General features: G+C 40.8%; 3 protein-coding genes across 6 annotated transcripts; 1 reads left to right on the forward strand and 2 right to left on the reverse strand.

Moving 5' to 3' along the window:
* Positions 1–1172: 1172 nt before the first annotated feature.
* Positions 1173–3061, reverse strand: LOC115675429 (transcription factor MYB8-like). The gene is made up of 2 exons (XM_030598072.2): positions 2866–3061; positions 1173–2043 (listed from the first exon to the last, which is right to left on the reverse strand). The coding sequence occupies exons 1-2, from the start codon at positions 2996–2998 to the stop codon at positions 1250–1252; spliced, it is 927 nt and encodes a 308-aa protein (XP_030453932.1). The 5' UTR covers positions 2999–3061; the 3' UTR covers positions 1173–1249.
* A 3873-nt stretch (positions 3062–6934) lies between these two features.
* Positions 6935–10419, reverse strand: LOC115675432 (protein BUD31 homolog 2-like). Of its 3 annotated transcripts, none has more exons than XM_056318515.1 (4): positions 10362–10419; positions 9125–9226; positions 8715–8902; positions 6935–7421 (listed from the first exon to the last, which is right to left on the reverse strand). In XM_056318515.1, the coding sequence occupies exons 2-4, from the start codon at positions 9216–9218 to the stop codon at positions 7266–7268; spliced, it is 438 nt and encodes a 145-aa protein (XP_056174490.1). In that variant the 5' UTR covers positions 9219–9226; positions 10362–10419; the 3' UTR covers positions 6935–7265. The 3 variants fall into 3 exon arrangements, with proteins under 3 accessions (XP_056174490.1, XP_030453938.1, XP_056174491.1); XM_030598078.2 differs by lacking the exon at positions 10362–10419 and having other exon boundaries at positions 6935–7052; positions 7230–7421; positions 9125–9496; XM_056318516.1 differs by lacking the exon at positions 10362–10419 and adding an exon at positions 9297–9493.
* A 2454-nt stretch (positions 10420–12873) lies between these two features.
* On the forward strand, positions 12874–16396 carry LOC115675427 (BTB/POZ domain-containing protein At3g05675-like). 2 transcript variants are annotated; one of them, XM_030598067.2, is made up of 2 exons: positions 12874–13129; positions 14390–16396. In XM_030598067.2, exon 2 carries the CDS (start codon positions 14491–14493, stop codon positions 15784–15786), a length of 1296 nt encoding a protein of 431 aa, XP_030453927.1. In that variant the 5' UTR covers positions 12874–13129; positions 14390–14490; the 3' UTR covers positions 15787–16396. The 2 variants fall into 2 exon arrangements, with proteins under 2 accessions (XP_030453927.1, XP_056174375.1); XM_056318400.1 differs by lacking the exon at positions 12874–13129 and having other exon boundaries at positions 14485–14627; positions 14801–16396.
* The last annotated feature ends 2884 nt before the right edge of the window (positions 16397–19280 follow it).

The following is a 19280-nucleotide window of genomic DNA, read 5'->3' on the forward strand; positions in this document are numbered from 1 at the left end:
TTATGCATAAAATAATTATGCAATTTATTTTGACTTTATTTTCTTTTAAATTTGGTCGCACATCGACTTGTTCCATGCGAGTTTATACTGTATGAGCGAAGGCAATAAAGTCGATGTTGGTATCAAATCTGAAAACAGTAGACAGTTAGAAATACTCCCGCGTCTTACACTTCCTTTCTTAGTCACCTTCTCTTTTCCGGACCAGTCAATATTTTTTCGTAACGGTAGCTTCAATCAGCGAAGACGGAGAGAGACCGTTCAAAACTGCCAATTTTCTTCTCTTTTTTTTTTTTTTTAAATCATGAGAACAACACCCTCATCAATTACATGGTGCAGCCTCCCATGGTCCACCCCCATAGCACCCTCGTCGTCCCCATCAACGGCAACCTGTGCTATCTAGGACGGCCGACGTCCATGTCAACGAATTACTGGCCGGATGACTCAATTGGCAAAATTTGAAAATGTTTATGACTCAATTGGCAAAATTGACAAATGCGAAAGGTTTAGAACCGAATTGGCAAAAGTGCAATAGATTTATGAATTTTTTAAACAATTTTCCCGCTTCTTGATGCATCTTATAAGACGACTTCACCTTGTTCGGAGATGAGACATGAACCGGACCTCCTCTCTCTCTTTTCGTGGTGTTACAGCATCATCAACTTCACGCAATGTTTCGATAAAAGTAAAAACTCCACGTGATGTAGCTCACCAAACAAGAATGCAGTCTTCTCCAAGTTTGGGCTCATCTGAGTCTCTCTCTCTGGTCGGTTTTTTTCGATTCAAGATCGTTATACGCATGTCCTCTCTACGATTCAAGATTCTGATCGTGCAAGTGTACGTATGTCCTCTCTACTTTGGTTTGAATCATCCGCAAGTGTACGTAGATTACTTTTGGTACTGCAACTATCATCAGTTGCTTCAAATTAATCAATTTCAGAAGACCAGGAACATTTTGGTTTTTGTTCCTTGTTCTGATTTTTTTTGGCTTTTGTCTTTTTGTTGCCACTTTCTAGGACTGGGGAATTAGGAGTGTAGACCCGCATCCATTACGTTAAAACTCCTTAATTATTAAAGGATCCTCCACTCATATTGCTCTCACGTCCCCACGCCGTCACTCTGCAAAAAGTTTTTTCAAAACGCGAACGAAAGAGTGGAATGTAGGCACGTGAAAATTCGTTGCGGAACATGCGCAAAAGCCAACTGCTTCACACTATTAATCACAAAATTAACAACAATTTTTTCTTGCCAGTCAAATCAACAAGGAATTGACGAAAGTCCCCATCTGCTCGCGATCCTCCGCTCTCAGGAGCTCCTGATATTCCTCGAAGATCTTCTGCAACATGCTGTTGTTCTCTTCCTTGGTGTGCATCAAGATTTCGCACGAACTTGTGGTTTCTTGATGACGATCATGATAGTAGTAGCACTCATCGCTAACATTGATACGATCTTCGTCTAAAACCAACGCTCCCCAAATGTCGGAAGCGGCGCTCATCACCGACGGACCAGACAATAGATATGGAGGGAGTTGTTGCGGAAGCTGTTCACTTGGAGCTGTTCGGTTTTCTTCAATAATATTATTATTACTATTGTCGACACATGACCCCTTCAGAAAACTATTACAACCGTTGTTCCTTGCAACAGCTGAAACCCTAGTGGGCTTTGGCTGATGCACTTTGATCTTTGTCATTTTCGTCTCGCCATTTTCATTGGTCATCTCTTGCTTCTGCTTATTGATGAACGACCTGACCTTATTAGCGGTGACATTGTTCCTCTTTTTGGGCCCCTTAATGCCTCTAGTATTGCAATTCCTTTGGTGATTATCATCGTTCACTCTCTTGCTGAGGTGGGAATTCCAGTAGTTCTTTATCTCGTTGTCTGTCCGGCCCGGCAATCTCCCAGCTATGAGGGACCAGCGGTTGCCAAGCAGGGCGTGGAGGCGGACGATGAGGTCTTCCTCGTCCGGGGTTACGTTCCCGCGCTTGATGTCAGGTCGGAGATAGTTCATCCATCTTAGCCTGCAACTCTTCCCACATCTAAGTAATCCTTCACAAGGCCAAAAGAAAAAGTAAGGAAAAAGAGATGCCATGGCCGACGAATACAAAATTCAACTAAATTCATACAAAAATATATGTTATTTAAAATTCACCTGTTGCATCGTTTAGTAAACAGATATATCTTTAAAAAATTTTACTGCACATGGCAGTCTTTAAGAGATGGGGAAGGCTATTGAATGAAAAGATTCCCTAAAAGTATTGCATTAGCGACATTATGAAAGTTTTTCCATCGGTAAGATCAATCATTTCGCCTCCGGACTAATGTTTCCAAAGGAATTAATCAAGGTCACTCAGCAATATCCATGGCACTGCTTTGGAAAAACAAAACATCTTCAGCCTTTCAATAACCATTTTAGAGAAAATGAACCGTTTGAATATGTCATCAATGATGCACCACCCTTATTTTCCAAATTGAGCAAACTCTAGGTGGTTCTTCAGACAGCAAAGAGATAAGGTTATGTTACTGCCGGAACTTCTGGGGCTCATTAATAGGTCGATAAGAAAATTTGTGAGTGAACTTAATTAGCAACAAAGAACCTAACTGCAACTCTCTTCACCCTCAGGCCACCCAAACCCTGCCATTGGCCGTCGTTGTCGCGCTGCCACCATGTCACCATTGCCGATGGCAATATTCTGACTAGTGACTCCATCTCTCATGACTCCCGCGACTACCATTCTCTCTTCTCCGACCATTACTCTCTCTCTCTCTCTTGCGAACCCAGTCAAGCAAATTCTATCATGCAAAAATTTAATGAAACCACATCTTTTATATAGGTGAATGAGTGTGTGTCTACGTATGTTTATGAAATACCTGCTCTTTTAGGCATGGATTTCCAATGGCCTTCTCCATGAGCTTGAATATATTTAATGAGCAACCCGTCTTCCTTAACAGACCAAGGCCCTCTGTGCAAACCCACCTTTGAGCAACATGGAGCTCTTCCCATTCTTTCTTTCCTTCTTTCTTAAACCTCTCTCTCTCTCTCTCTCTCTCTCTCTCTCTCTCTCTCTCTCTCTCTCTCTCTCTCTCTCTCTCCTGATCTTCTAATTCTCTGTGAAGGCTTATTACATACAGATATATGCGGAGAGAGAGAGAGCTCTACATAAGTGCACTAGGAGAAGGAGAACCTTGTCTTCCCTTTTTATACTCAACAATTTGGAAGAAGCTCCAGAAAAATTAAAATACTGAAGAGATTTAAGAGGGAGCTCTTGAGGACCAATCTAGTTGAAATGACGTATATTCGAAAACTTAAGCCATCAAATTACGGGCCAACTATATACGCCGTTCTGGTTTTAACTAACAATCCAATGTTGGACTTTTTTTCCTTGCACGAGTCTCATGTGCGTGGATGGACCGATCTCTCTCCACTTGCTTATTATAACTAGAAAGGGGCCGATCCAGCTTAATGTCTTGAATTGTTTTATCACAAGCTCCATGTCCTGATATAGCCAGACTCTAGTTTCTGGACATTCCCTTCGATGGGAAGCGCGTCGATACCATAATTGTACGCATGACAGAAGCATTGGGCATGTGATGTCTGGCAATTCAAGGGATCCATTTAAGTGCTTCCATTTATCACAGATTATCATGCAAGATAGTTTGGACAAAGTCAACGCTGCATCATTACCGATAACAAGATCCATAAAAATTACTTGTAAGTAATCAGAAGCATTTAGAAAAAAGCAGACCATAAAGTTTTAGACCTTAAAAGTGACGATTATCGTCTCAGAATCTTAAAACCGATTTAATTGTAAATTTTTTTAATTTGATCAATTTAATCCTAAACATTTTAACGATTTACCAATGTAGTCCTCTTGGTCAATTTTATCGAAAATTGCTAATGTGGTGGTCTAGTCAGCATCGGCCGTCTTGCGTAGCATGATCGGCACAGGACAACCAACGCTGACGTGAACAATTTTTACACTTTTTTTATTTTTGAATTTTACATTTTTTTCATTTTTTCATTTTTTCACTTCGCTAGGCCTGAGCGATGGTCGGTGGAGGTGACAATCCCTTGCCCAGATTTAGCAAGGGCTATAGCCGGCGAGGGCGTCCTAGCCATCGTCGAGGCCCCAGCAAGCGGCAAAGGGAAATAGGACAAACAAAAGAAAAAGAAATTTAAAAATTGCACAAATTGTCAACGTTAGCGATTACCGGCCAAAATTGGTCAGAATGACTATATTGGCAAATCGTTAAAATGTTTAGGATTAAAATGTCTAAATTGAAAATTTTAGAAATGAATTGGCATTCAAATAAGAAGTTTTTAGTAATTTTATCCACAACTCTCTCTCCCATGTATCGATCAGTGAGTCTTCCTCTCCCAAAGTCACGCTTGTTGTCTGGACGTAAATGGTTGGAATTGCATCTTTTGCGAAAAAAGTAAATGGCAATTTGGCCAGTGAGATAGAAACTCGAGGCATTGCGCGTTGTTATCAAGAGATGTCTTCAAAAACATTGAAAATAGATTCCATGAATGAGGCTTAAGTACCAATTAACATTTTCTCATAGCAATAATTACACCACTAACTAAGATACAAATTCGAGTTAATAAAAGAATCCTCGGAGCATCATAGGCTGACGATCTTGCCATGATTGCATCGTCTTTCACATCTAAATAATTGTATTCCCCGCATCATTTTGGTCCCTTTCCATCGGAGGAAAAACATGTTAGATTATGGCGAGGCTCGAGCTCAACTAACGTTCTCGATCATCTGTCCTTCCTTGCATCGGGTGTAGTGGAAAGCCTCTTGTTTTTTACATCAATTATTCTAAAGAGAAAGCGACGACGTTACGGCGTTGGGTTGATTTCACCATAAGCATCGTCACAACTCATATAATAATCATAAGTTTAAGTACCCTCTTGCCCATTTGGCGTTTTGTGATTAGGTAAAATGCGATGCATGCTTCATAGGGTTGGGCTCCTATTAATTGCTTTCATCAGGATTCTTTGCCTTGGCTCATTGCCCGAGTGCGGATTACCTAAAAGATATCAAGAAGGTAATATAAATTAAGAAAGGGAGAGGTTCTCTCCTCTTCCCACAACTTTGCAGTACAACATTCAACTGTGTATGTATAGTTCCAAAACTATAGTAAAACGCAGTGTTAATGATAGGACCAATATGGATCTAGCATGTGCTTTGAGATGCGATTTCAATCACATGTTATTAGATTCACATTAGCCATGCAAGGACCCCGCATGTGCGTGCGTGCGCCAGCGAATGTGCCAGCGGAAAATTATTGTCTCGATAACAAAAGATTTTGGAATATTGAAAGATTCATATAATTTTCCAGCAGAATTCGATTAAAATTCGACTCTAGTAAGCCACCAGACCCCTCTGGAATGGTAGTGAAGTAATGTGAAAGGCATAAATCAAGTCATTAACGATTGCAACGTGAAAAATGTCATAAAGACTGTTTTCTTTTTCTAAGGAAAAGAAAAATGATATGATGTGTCCCTATTCAATGATGCACACGATTATAAAGTGCGCGTAAAATATCACGGATGAGCTTGTAATGTTTGTCTGAATCATAGCACCAATCGCTATCAATTACATCCGCCGGCTTCAACGATTGGGCAATTCAATTTTCTATGAAGCACTATTCAAGTTCATCGAGAGAAAGGCCATGTGTAATGATTAAGTTAGTGCATGATTAGATGAAAAGGAAAGATGTTTCGTGCGATCATGGGATGTACACAACTAACTTTATATGAGCATATACGTATTTAAGAAGTATATACAAGGTTCCATCATCCGAGATCTCGTTCATAGCATGTCTTTTGATTATAGAGTAAGCACGTGCATTGCTGAGAAAGAGAGACTGGTAGGAGCTATCGTCCCTTGGCCATTGGAATTTCAGTCATCTTTTCCTTATTGTATCGAGTGGGTTTCCCTCGGGAAATCCAAGGTACTTACTAGCAAATTCCATGTCCATAATTGGCCGTTGATTAGTGAGGAGAACCTCCGGCACAAAAAGAAAAAGGTGGTACATGAATCAGAACGAGGTTGCTTAGCTTGCAATCAAGCCTAGTTTCGTTCGTTCCCTGGATGAGCTTAACTCCGCGTAATTTGGTCTTTTTTAGGACATGACGTGCGACATGTATGGACCGACCAGGTTACTAGACCCACGTTCAAGCTCTAATTCATTAACCCAAATAAACCGATAGCATTGGCCTGCTAATTAATCTGCATACTGCTCTAACCTAAGTAGATTTACGTTTGAACCACCAATCACTCGAACGTCTTGTTGGGTCTTCATCTAATGTATGAATTCAACAGCGTATTATTATACAGGCTCGGCGTTTACTAACTCGTGGTGGGTTTTCTGTACGTCTAAAGAAGCAAACAAGCGAAGCAAGCGAGGGTGAGTGTTTTGCTGATGGAATCATGAAAATGTCCCGCGGGCGCCTTTGTCCGTTCTTCGCCCGATCGGACACGTGGCCCAATTACTTTGGAGGTGAGCCTTTGTTTTTTCTTACGTCATAAATATGAACTATATTACATATATATATAGCTTTATTGGGAGAAATTGCACTTGAACTTTATTTCTGTAAACTTGGATGTGTCACGGATTTGAAAATTACGTGGAGTGGGAGTCTGCAGTCACGAAAAGGACGCGAGCGCATCCGACATTAATAATGTCATGCCACCAATAGAAATTTGGGAATTTGAGTTTGCTTTTAGCTGCATGTCGTATCTAAGTTTGCCCTGCCGTTTGGCTTTGCTATCTACATGCACGGATTAATTTTAGGTGCCGAAGATATACGATGGTCTCGTCCATTCAAGCCAATCCTAGCATAGTGTCAAACAAGTGCCTTTGAAGAACTTAACCCTGATAAAGAGAGGAAAAAAAGAAGAAGAAGAAGAAAGAACTTCACCACCTCGCCAGAGTCCAAGAGCCTGACATTACGATATACTTGAGGTTGCGCCGATGATGAACTCCCACATGATTCCGGATGCGCAAGTCGGAAGATGAAGCGAGCACAAGGCAACGCGAAACTCCTAAAGAAGCGTACATAAGTCAACAGTGCTTGCGTCTCAGAGACGGTTTTTCTTGACTATGCTAAGCACATGATGCTCCATTCATTGCAAAGTCTAAGCTCTCGGAAGCCTAATGATGTATAGTCAGCTCCACCCAACTAAGTGATGCAAATTAAGTTCACAAAAAGAACAGCAGACCTGCCATGTATGCTGCCCGCATCAGTATGTGATCGATCAATCTCCGCTCGCACAACCCCTGCAACCGCAATGAACGCACTCTATCACCTTCTCCTCCCTCAAGTGCTTGGGCACTCGACACGCACATGTTGTAGCAAAATTGTGGTCACGAGGCTGCATGCAGCGTAGGCAGCAGAGCCGCTCATAACCCGGCTGCAGAGTAAACAAAAGAATATGTAATGTACATCATATCATACCCATCAGTGGACTGGAAAATACTCGACAACAGATACATTCCTAAGAAAGAGGATCACACCACTTTCTGTTTAAAAGCCAACAGCCGAGATGGTCCAAAATGCTTCCATGACCATGGACCACAAGTGTAGAGAAATTTTAAAGCAGCATCAATCACTTCGCCTCAGAATGCAAGAGTGAAAAAAGGAAATGAAAAAGAACAGGACTGATATTAGCTGAAAAATCCCATTCTCGCATTCACTGCTTTTTTCTTTGAAGATATTTCCCCATACCGGGCATGACAAGCTGATTACCGACAAATTAACTGCTTTAGCATTGGTTGTCAGATGAAGTAGTCATTAAGTTTGGAAACCATCAGAAATAAGAACCCAGCATCATGCTAGCATGCTAAAGTTTAGATAACCAGACTGATAACAAGAGGACTTACCATAATTCAATTCCCTTACCTAAAGCTCCAAAACCTTTTTTTGTTTTGCTACAAAGCTCTAACACCTTGTTGAACAACTATTTTTCGCAAAAAACTTACAGCTAGCAGGAAGTGTGTCCACAGTGCGTATCAACCATATAACTTAACAAGAGTAAATGACAGATTTTCAACCATAATTGTTAAATCAGGATGCGTGTTGTGAATTGAGAATCGAATCGAATCGAATCGTAAGATTCGGCAAAGTACCTTCAAATGATAGCTTCTCCATAGAGATATGTATGTTTAGAAAGTCACAGGATATTAAATTTTGAGTAAGATTCAATTAGATATGAGAAAGAACTCTCGACTTCAAATACTTGATATTGTGTTCCCACTTTTATATATAGGAAGATATAATTTTTCATTGTTTCATTAACACGAGAAAGAAATATAAATATAAATCATACATCTTGATATCTTGTCTTGTTTATAAATGTATTGTAAGTATAAATTTACTTCTAATTATTCTATAACCGTCAAATTACAGCATGAGGATAAAGTACGACAAAAATATCATTACCTGATAGGTAAATATACAAGAAATTATAAATTAGTTGAATCGATAGATATGTATAGTAAATTCCCTTGCAATTCAGGATATCACTGATCCACCTTATAGATACATGTCGTGTAGACCTTAAATCGAATCAAATGGGCATGATACGTATCAAGAATCGACCGATTCTGATGAATATGTTTTCAACTAACAACCGTAAAGATCCTAGCTGAACGAAACCAATAAGAGCAGCAAACACCATCAAGACTAAAAAGGGACCAAGACCAACCTTCTTCCACTTGGCAATTAGGTTTTTGTCGGCATAACCCTGCTCCAAGCAGAACTCATACAATTCTTTCGAGATTTCTTTCCTGCTGTGATACAAATCGAATACATATCGGCTTTTCTGGTGAGCAATCTTGAAAATGGGCCACAGTGCCTCGCATTTGCGCTTGCCATCATGAGGATCATTTTCAGCTGTCCACAATTCACAACATTCAGCCTGACAAAGTCAATCTTCTAAGAGACAATGGTTATACACACAACAAAAAATAAATAATGAAGATCATTTCGTGTCAAATAACTTGAGCCACAGATGATATATAAACATTCTCTGCCATGATTTAAAATCATCAACCAGCTCCAACAATTCAAAAGCGATTATGCAAAAAGAGCTAAATAAAATAGAGAATTATAAACCTTCCCTCATCTTAGCTTGCAATTCTCGAAGCGTGGGTTCTATCAGTTCCCATCCTTCTGGGTATTTAACGTGATTGGTCTTCACTTTAGGCATAGTCCTGCCTGAATCAAATGCAAAAAGAAACTATCAACAAGCAACTTCACTCTCACTGATCAACTTCTTCCTTTGTACCTTCTAAATCGCCCACTTCTCAACTGCCATATCTACTTAAAATAGGAAAGTATGCCTTCCATTTCAACACTCTCCCAAGTCATCGACCAAAATGTGATATCTTAGAAGTACTATCTCATTCAACAATAGTCAAAAAGTCTTTTTTGTTAGATTGTCTTTGCAACAACTGTTGCTCAAACTGCCGTTCAAACATCCATAACTTTCAACCATTAAAGAAAATTTTTTATCAGACTAGTTCTTGAAATTATCATAGTACATTTTGCAAGAGCACTCCTGTTTGGCATTTTCAGAAAAGAGCAGAGACAATGTGAAAGTATTCACAGTTATTTCCACAGCAAATCCTGCTCTATCGTCTCCAGTTATTCTCCATTCCAAAGTGGAGGAACCTCAAATCAGCACATTTCGTCTACCAGCTAAAGAAATTGCAAGGAAAGCGTATTGCAAGTTATATACCTAGAACAAATCTCAATGACTGAGAGTGCCGGCGAATTGTCATCGACAGCGGCAGATGAACCAATTATCATATCGAGAAACTCAGCTTATTAGTAATTGCTCCACGGCATTCAAAATAGCACGACGCCGAATAAAATGTTAGCACCGTTGGGTCTCGGGGGTTCAATGAGAAATCAGTATCCAAACGGATCATATATATTCAGATTGTCAAATTTCACTGTCCGAACTTACCCCGATGAACAACTGCACAACAATAATATAGCGGGAGAAAAGGGCAAGCCTACGCAATGCTGTGCACAGAATCCGCGGAAAAACTAGGCCTGGAAGCAGAAGCACTAGCCTCTAATTCAATCGATACCATGAAATTTCTTGTCGTGAAGCAGAGCAGACGACAGTCAAAGGCTGTGAACCTCGGATTTCAAGGGCCTACCAACTATGTGTTGGCAGTTTCCACCGTCAGCACAACAAGGCAAGGCAATACTTCGACAGCTAGACTCACCCATACGAGGACAATTGCAAGCACCATCGAAAAGATGCCTCCAAGAGCAGCATTGAATTACTGTGTCCGACAGAATGTAAGTTCATGTTCACCGAGAGAGAGAGAGAGAGGACCTGAAGAGAGAAGCAGTCCAGACGGCGGCTGGAACGAGTTTGTGTGTGTGTGTGTGTGTGTGTGTGAGAGAGAGAGAGAGAGAGAGAGAGAGAGAGAGGAGAGAAATACCATTTATTTTTTAGGGATAAGCGGAATAGAAGTCATAAAATTTATCGCCAAAAGCATAATTAAGTCCTACAATTTATTAAAAAAAGTACAATCAAGTCATAATTTTTGTTAGTATTTTCCGTTTATCAAATTGGACGGAGCTAATGAAAAGACTTTTTGAAAGCTTTAGATCTCATTTGCACTTTTGCGACAACTTATAGGACTTTGAATACACTTATCTCCATTTTTTTTAGGGTTAATACCATCGAAAATCCCAAACTGGTACGCGTGTGACAATTTTACCCCGAACTTTTTTTTTTTACCACTAAAAACCCCAAACTGGTACACCTGTGACAATTTTATCCCAAACTTTTTTTTTTACCACCAAAAACCCCAAACTAGTACACCCGTGATAATTTTATTCCAAACTGGTAAATTCGTGACAAATTTACCCTAAACTATTTTTTTGACCACGAAAAACCCCAAACTGGTACACTTGTGATAATTTTACCCCGAACTAATAATTTTTTAATATTATTTTTTGATTTTTTTTTTTTTTTGATTTTTTTTTCTTCATCTTCAACCTCTGGCCGGTTGCCCGACCGGTGACCGGCCAGAGGCGGAAGCCGGTGAGGTCGGCCCCGCCGGCCGGCCTGGCGAGGCTCGACCTCGCCGCGTCGAAGCGAGGGCTATCCTCGCCCGCCAGTGCAAGGTCGACCCTCGCTCGACTCGGGCTGGGCGCCCTTGCGGCGTCGCACGGCGAGGGCGGCCTCGCGGCCGTGAGGGCCGGCCCTCGCCGCGTCCCGAGCTATCCGTGGGCGAGGCGACCCTCGCCCAACTTGCCCGCAGTGCCCTCGCCCGATCGGCGTTGGCCGAGGCGGGCGCTCGTCGCCGCGGCCCTCGCCGGCGTCGGGCGAGGCATCCTCGCCCAAGTCGGGCGCGGCATCCTCGCCCTACGCGGCAAGGGTCGCCCCGCTAGATCCGGCGAGGGCAGCCCTTGCCTGCGTCGGGCGAGGGTCACCCTCGCCCGACGCTGGCGAGGTCAAGCCTCGCTAGCAGCCGGCGGGCCCGACCTCGCCGGCTTCCGCCTCTGGCAGGTCACCGGTCTGGCGATCGGCCAGAGGTTGAAGATGAAGAAAAAAAAAAAGAAAGAAAGGAAAAAACAAAAAAATTAATAAAAATTCGAAAAAATAAAAAATAATATTAAAATTTTAGTTCGGAGTAAAATTTCATGCTATCAGAATTTAGTTAAAATTGTGCAATTTGGGTTTTTTGTGGTATGTTCAGGGTAAAATTATCACAAGTGTACCAGTTTGGGGTTTTTGGTGGTAAAAAAAAAAGTTCGGGGTAAAATTGTTATACGCGTACCAGTTTGGGGTTTTTAGTGGTATTAACCCTTTTTTTATATTTACAGGTAATATTTTGTAAATTTTTGAAATTTGCAAAATATTTTAATTTTTGGTGAAAATACAAGAATTACTTTGTGCTTATATTTAGTGCTAAATATATAAGCCCAAAACTTTGCATTTAGAAGTCAATAACAATGATATTTAAAGTACTTTGAGTTTATTCTCGTGAATATATCGAGACATTCTAATTCTCTTTTCGTTTTCTTAAAGTCAATTTAGACGTGCTCAAAAGCTTTTCAAAACAAATGGTGAGAAGAAACGGGAATATAAAGAAACCAGCAAAGCTTCAATGCCAAATAGACTGGCTTTCACAAAGAAAAAACTTAGTTCGTCAAGATCGAGAGCTTTCACATTTGTTGAAACGAGTGATTACTCTTCGCTACACATGCAATTTTGTTGCTTAAGCTCGCGCAAAATGGATTTCCTTTTCGACGTAAGGTAAAAAAAAAAAATTAATTAAAATCGTTCTCAAAGTGGTGCTAATTTCTCAAAGCTCTCCTTAAAATGGGCTTTGTTTCAAAACATTTGGAACGTGGTAATTTTCTCACTAAACACTTTGAACTCGCTATCGGTGAAAATTAATGCCAACCAACAAATGCGGTGCTCGTCATGCGCGCCTTTTGCACCTTTCCTAAGGGAATTTTGGTTAAAAATTAAATCGCTAAGCCCCATTCCACTCACGTTCGCCTTTCTTAGGAGTTCATTAGGGTAAAGTTGCGACATTCGAAAATAGTTTAGAATAAAGCCCGCACTATGCGAGAAATTTTTGGGAAATTGGCACAACTTTAGGGGATTTTTTTTCTTTTTTTTCCAAAAAAAAATGTAATCTCACCGTTATTAACAATAACGCCCACTAAAAAATAACACAAATTTGAAATTTATTTTAATCGAGTTTCGGCATAGATTTGGTAATATACGTTTTGCTTTTGCCAGCTCTACATTTATAAATGTTTATTATTATTACTATTATTATTATTATTAGACTTTTGTCATTTTGAGGGCAAAAAGCCCTAAATTCCCACCACCTGTGTTTGTCCTGGAGGAGGACTCCTGTTCAGCTCCATTTCCACCGTTCCCCCAAATCCTTATCTTTCCCGAACTGTGTCGTCCCCGCTTCTCCTCTTACTCTCGAATTGGTCTCTGCAAAGATCCGACGAGAGAGCACAGGCGAAGCGTCTCAGCTCAACCCAAGCGAAGTTTCGGCGAGCTACCGACCGGCCTTGATCCCTCCGAGAGGAAGGAGCGATGAAGCTTTCGAGGCCCTGTTTTGAGTAAGATGGTTAATCTCTGTTGTTACCCATTTGATGAAGTTCATTCATTCGAGAAAATAGAGGTACCCTTTTGATGTTAGCAGCTCATTTGTTATTGCGAGCATGTCTTCTTGGTGTTGCTGGTTGAGTTTTCGCTTAAAGGAAAGATTTTTTTTGAGCTTTTCCTGAGTATCGTCGTGCCTATGCCCTCTGCTGTGGGATTGAGTTCGTCGAAATCGCGGCGGCCGGAAAATGCCAAATTGGACGTTAACGCCGATAAATAGCCATTAAATGTCCACACTGGACTCCGATACGGTCTCTTGAAATGATGCCGCCTCAACAGAGACATATCGGACCGCCAAGTCAATGCTCTCTCTCTCTCTCTCTCGCTCTCTCATCACCGAATTCCTAGATAGAGTTTGACATAATTTTTGCTGAGTAAATGAGACACGTCAACAATTGGGTTTGACTTTTGCTTGGCAAGCGACTCGCCATAGTAAAATCACACGACATGGGATTTATTTAGGGATACTTTACATCGAGTTAAATTTGAAAAAGTTAAGGCACTTGATTGGACAAAAGAGAAAAAAGTTTAGATTGTTAAACGGATAGATGTTTAGATACTTATTGAGTCTTTATCCCTGGAAATTAATGAGTCAACAATGTGGTGACTGGTGAGAAGAATAGTTTGGTCCTTCATGTCGCTTGCTTTTGAACTCCGTGTCTGATCTTGTGAAATGGAAATCTGAGATGCCCTGGTTGTCTCTTAGGTCATGATATGATACATTTCATCGAACTTTTTAGTTCTTGAGGAAATCATCAGACTTTAAAACTGTCGCCAGGTTAATGAATAAGCATATATTTCCAGCTGGCCAATATTCATGTCTTACTCGGATGAGAAGAAATTTACAGCAATTCCCTTAGGAGAGGTAGTGGTTGCTGTGGTAGGGTTGATCTTAGCTGACTTGAGATAGTATTTGATCAACATAGCTTAAGAAGCTCCGTCTATTGCAGCGATTTGAAATTACTAATTAAATCATCTTAGAAAGGTTTTTTTTTCATGGATCGTGAATGACTCGAGAACTCTGGGAGCTTGCTGTTGCCAAGCCATATGGTGCCTATTCAGCTCTAGAATTTACTTTATAACATGATGTTTTAAGGTTCCTGGTCTTGTAGAGCCTCGTACATTGACTAGATGTAGAGATATTTCTGGTTATTGCCTCCCTTTCCTATACCGTTATAGAAGTTCTCTCACCCAAAACTTTACTGAAACATCTGCAGGTTGATTTATCTCATTAGATCGTTAATGCTTTGTAATGGTGGAGGACGGTTTACGCTTTCAACTCCATGAATCATGAACCCGTTTGTTAGCACTTCGATGTATGGAGTCTACCAGAGAACATGAGCCCTGCAGACTTGGTGTGCGAGTCACCAGTGACGTCAGATTATGCCTCTTGAATAATGAAGGAAGATCTGAACTTTTCTACTGCCATTCCTCCATATTGACAGAGAAGAGCAAGTTCTTTGCAGAAAAACTCTCTTCTTTAGATTCCACGACTTGCATTGAAATTAACTGTTCGAAGCTAGACTATGATCACCATGTCAAACTTCTGGAGTTGCTTTATTTACCTTGCGAGTCGCATTTGGGCTTCTATGGCTCTGTGAAATCTGCTCTCGGTATACTTCAGGTAGCAATTGCATTTCAATGTGAAGAAATCACTCACAGCTGCGTCCAGTACCTGGAGGCCATTCCTTGGGACAACAAGGAAGAAGAGGAGATAATGGAAGCTGCATCCAAGCTTGGTCCGCTCGCCGTGCCGATATTAGCCAGGATTCAACCAGTTGACTTTACGGTCGCTAAAAGTGTTTTTGTTTCTGCATTTCATTTTGCCACATCCACTGCTGGGCCCTGTCCTCCATTCGGAGAGGAGCTCAAAAGTTCAGCCCAAGAGCAAATAGAATTCATGCTACGGGAAGATGAGGACATGCCATTAATCACTGTTGATGACGAGGTAAAATCAGTTGTTAAAAGGGGTCTTTCTTTTATGTTCTCCTCATTCGAAAGCAAGTTGTCCTCCTTGCTTAATGAATCGGATCTTGCGTCCAAGACAGCAGAGGCCGATATATTGCAGGGTTTAAGCGATATTGATTGGATGAGTGACATACTGCCGAAAATGGAGCTAATGAAGGATTTTGTCGCAATGTGGGCAGAAACCTCTGAAAATATTTTGGGAATCGTTGAAGACCAGAAGCTCAAGTCTGTAATGTGGGGTTTGAAGCTAAAGCTGATAGAAGTGTGTGGGAAAGTCTTGGAAGCAGTCGGGTACGGAAACGTGATCCTTCCAGCTGATTTTCGGGTGCAGATACTTAAACTGTGGCTCCCTTTTATAAGAAAAATGAAACCTCTTCTAGATTCAAAGAGTGATGAGGAGGCCAGTTTTCCTTATAAAATGGATGAAGACTTGTGCCAGAGCATTGAAGGTGCCATTGTCTCGTTCGTATTAGCACTGCCATCGAACGATCAAGCTGATATCCTGGCAGATTGGATGAAAGCTGAGCAGGTGAAGTATCCCGACTTAACCGAGGCCTTCGAAGTATGGTGCTATAGGACCAAATCTGCAAAGAGGCGGTTGACAGAGACAGTGGACGAGGTTGATGATGCCCCTATCAGCTTGTGATCTGTTATGGCGCCGTTTTGACCAGTTCTAAATGAGTAGATCGAGCTTGAAGGTCCAGTGGGTACGTCTAGCTCTAATAGAGTTGGTCCTTTTTGCATGGGCGTTTCTCACCTCTACTAAGAGCACCTTCAAAATGAAGTTTCAATCCACAAGATGAATAGGATACAACAGAAAGTGGTTTCGCATAATCATGCGAATTGCTTGATCTTGCCAAAGTTGCAATCAGGAGAACTGGATAACGAAGTATATATACCTGGTGCCTTAGACTAAGTTTCTTGTGAAAGTATTCAGCTAATTTTAATCTAATAACTGCACGGAGTGTACCATCAAGTTATGGTTCCTCCATTACAAGCTGACATCTCAAGGAAGTAAAACATTTTGGCAAGGTGTCCTGACACATCATTCCTACTGTACTTCTTTTATGCCTGTTTCAACATGACCATATTGATCGTTGGGTAAGATGCAGCTACTTGTATTGTATCACAGATACAGCTGAATTTGATTTTCCTTTTCAAGCAATAAGATGCTTATTGCTGAAGAAAAGAAACCTTGTGCAATCGCTCATTGTAAACCTGCCTTTCCTGCAATTTTATGAGCTAAATTTCTTTGATTCTTGCCATTGCCTGTTCCTCAATGTGTTGTTACCTGAATTGTTTTGAGCACAGCTCATCACTATGGAGGGTCACTGCAACTCTCCCTTTCGTGGTTATCACCAAGTAGTCCGCTCATCTTTGCAAACGAGGGTAGTACATTCAGTTTTGATGCTAAGGGTTTATGCATGGAACTATTGCACTCTTTTCAGTTTTTTGGCCCGACTATTTCTTAGACTTTAATGCGCATCCATGGACTCTGGAGCTAATGAAGGCTTCGTTTGATGACTATCTTATGAGACCTTTTGACATCATCGTCCCTCCACTCTGTCCGACTAGATCACCGGATTTCGCTTGTGACACCCCGGTTTCTTTGTATCGTCTTCTGTTCTAGTTCGCATTATAGTTCTGCACGAGGAAAAGATCAAGCTAGTTTGGCAAGAGTTTGCGATCTCTAACCCTCCAGGTTGCTGGCTGAAGGAAAACGCAGGCCTCCCGAAAAATATGCACGTCATCAATAAGAGGATCACTTTCACTTGTGGAAATAACTTTTAAGTCTGTCAACTGCTTCATGGAGAAATCTTGGAAAGCTCTTTGACGGATCACTGCTTATTGCAAAAGGGATTATTATTAGGTGGTTCAAGCTGATATTGAACATTTAATGATTGTCAAGTAGTCAGAACCAACAGCAAGATTAATCAAGTAAAGCTCACCTTGTACCCCATACCATTTCAGGATAAACCTTCCCAAAATAAGCTTTTACAGCAAAGCTCACCTTCTCTGCTTCAAATCTTAACCCTCAAGAAAGAATCATATTCCAAAACTGGGTCAGATTAAGTCCTTGGTCGGCTCTCTGCATTTCGAAAAATCTATGAGAGAGAGGGAGAGAGAGAGAGATTATCAAGTCTCTAATTCTTGTAGGCATAGTTCAAAACAGAAATATTAGATCAAAACATTAACTGCAATATGAGTTTTATCTTAGTTCATACGACATTTGTTTCACCGACAGCGAATTTAATCAAAATCCTCAAGGAACGATCTTGAGCCACATCATCCCGTGGCAGCTCGAAATACTGACTCAAACTCCACCATTTCATTAAATCACACGAGAGGAAGTCTTAACCCTTGCGCCATCCTTTATAGATGCATATCCTCTCTTCTTATTGAGCCCGCAATTTCCACATACATGAGATCCGGGCACTCGTCCATCGTGCGAGAGTAAGTCATAACCCCTACATCATCCTTTATAGATGCATATTCTCTCTTCTTATCGCGCCCGCAATTTCCACATACATGATATCGGGGCACTTGTCCAACTTGATTTTGATTTCTGAAAACAAAACAACTAGTGGCACGTGTTAGCAAGTGACATATATCTTTTCAATGAACTTACTTAGAGGATCTCCATCTCCTTGATAATCCTGTCATCTTTTGGCCAAACCTAAGTGGCTAAGCCACATCACTGTTTTGTTAGAGCTGTACGTTATAGTTTACTGTTTGTTCGCTTAAATGAACACGAGTCTCATTATTTTCTGCGAACCTACAAGAAACTATGCAAAAACCCAGATGACACTTCCCCTCCCAACATGTCCATCTAGAATCAATGTTAGAAAAATGGACACCTGTCCACAAAGACGACCGTAATTAGGGGGGGGGGAAGGGATGGGCATCCTGTGCCTTTACTGCAAGACTAAAGTGGCTTCCAGCAAAGAACAGAAATTAAAAACAACCCCGTTTATTTAATAAAGAACATTAGTCATTTAATATTAATAATAAGAGGAAGATGGAGCATCCAGATCTAGACGGATCCACTTAGTGGAAAGCATAATTCCCTCTCTGCACACTTGCCCAAGAGAATGTTTTCGTGGGTCCCACGAAGACCCCTAAGGAAAGGAAGCAGTGTGTGTGTCAGATTATCTTTCTCCCTAATCTTCTGCTGAATAAAGAAAATAAATAAACCATATGAAGGGAAAATAAAGGAGAAATGGTCGTGGCGATGCTAGGAAAAGCAATATGATATGATCATTCGTGGCAACATGAAGGAGAGTCTTTCAAAGGATGTTCCGGGAATAGAATTTCGGTGGTTGAAACTTTTGGTTGAGGCAGGTTTGATGGCCATTCTTTGACATACTTGGCTCCGATTCATTACTTCCTTTACTGCTGTCATATATGACAAGTTAACAAGGTCTCGAGAGCACGTGTCGATCATGCTTGATATGGAAATATTTTGATTTTCGCGAGACACTGAGTACGCATGACACGAGAGAGACGGTCGATTGCAAACCTAAAACTTTTGTTATGAGGTTGTTTAACAAGTGCATTGGAGGAACATTAACAAAACCCTAAATAGATTAAGGAAAGCAAAAACAATGGATTAATATGATATACACATCGACATGCGTAAAAATTTCCTTTACACGAGCTGTTCTGGATAAATACTATGTGAATTCTATAACGTGTTTTAGAAGCAGAATCGATCGAGTGTGCCCACTTTTCCATGTAGACGCTAATTGTCTTTGAAATAAAAGTCCCAAAAGATTTCGATTGACTTTTGTTTGAAGATACTTGTTCAAGCTTATATAACGGAAAAGTTTTATAATATCGAAAATGAGTGGAGCGTGATGATAATTTTCACGTGTTACAAGCAAGAGTAATTATGCAAAATCCACTTTTTTCTTTGTAATTCAGATTGATTGCTACATACTAAGGGTTCTAAGAACAACCGTTAATTCTTATTAAAAAAAAAAGAACAACCGTTAGTATATCTTTAGGGGGAAAACGTTGAAATGTATAGGCTTCAAAGCTACGGGTTCGGTAGGTTCGGTCATTCATAGTACAAAGAAACTGCCTTTGACAGAGTTGACATGTTCTCCACTTTTGACAGCACCAGGTTGGTTAACCTGA

The sequence above is a fragment of the Syzygium oleosum genome, unplaced genomic scaffold, assembly GCF_021117445.2.
Source record: "Syzygium oleosum isolate NSW1041296 unplaced genomic scaffold, Sole_v2.1 Sole_v2.15, whole genome shotgun sequence".
NCBI classification, from domain to species: Eukaryota; Viridiplantae; Streptophyta; class Magnoliopsida; order Myrtales; family Myrtaceae; genus Syzygium; species Syzygium oleosum.

Coding starts and splice junctions, on each gene's coding strand:
- LOC115675429 (XM_030598072.2), bottom strand. CDS start 2,998: ATGGGAAGAGCTCCATGTTGCTCAAAGGTGGGTTTGCACAGAGGGCCT. Junction 2,044..2,865: donor ATCCATGCCTAAAAGAGCAG/GTATTTCATAAA, acceptor GGCCTTGTGAAG/GATTACTTAGATGTGGGAAG.
- LOC115675427 (XM_030598067.2), top strand. CDS start 14,491: ATGGAGTCTACCAGAGAACATGAGCCCTGCAGACTTGGTGTGCGAGTC.
- LOC115675432 (XM_056318515.1), bottom strand. CDS start 9,218: ATGCCTAAAGTGAAGACCAATCACGTTAAATACCCAGAAGGATGGGAA. Junction 8,903..9,124: donor GCAAGCTAAGATGAGGGAAG/GTTTATAATTCT, acceptor AATTGTGGACAG/CTGAAAATGATCCTCATGAT. Junction 7,422..8,714: donor TAATTGCCAAGTGGAAGAAG/GTTGGTCTTGGT, acceptor TTTACTCTGCAG/CCGGGTTATGAGCGGCTCTG.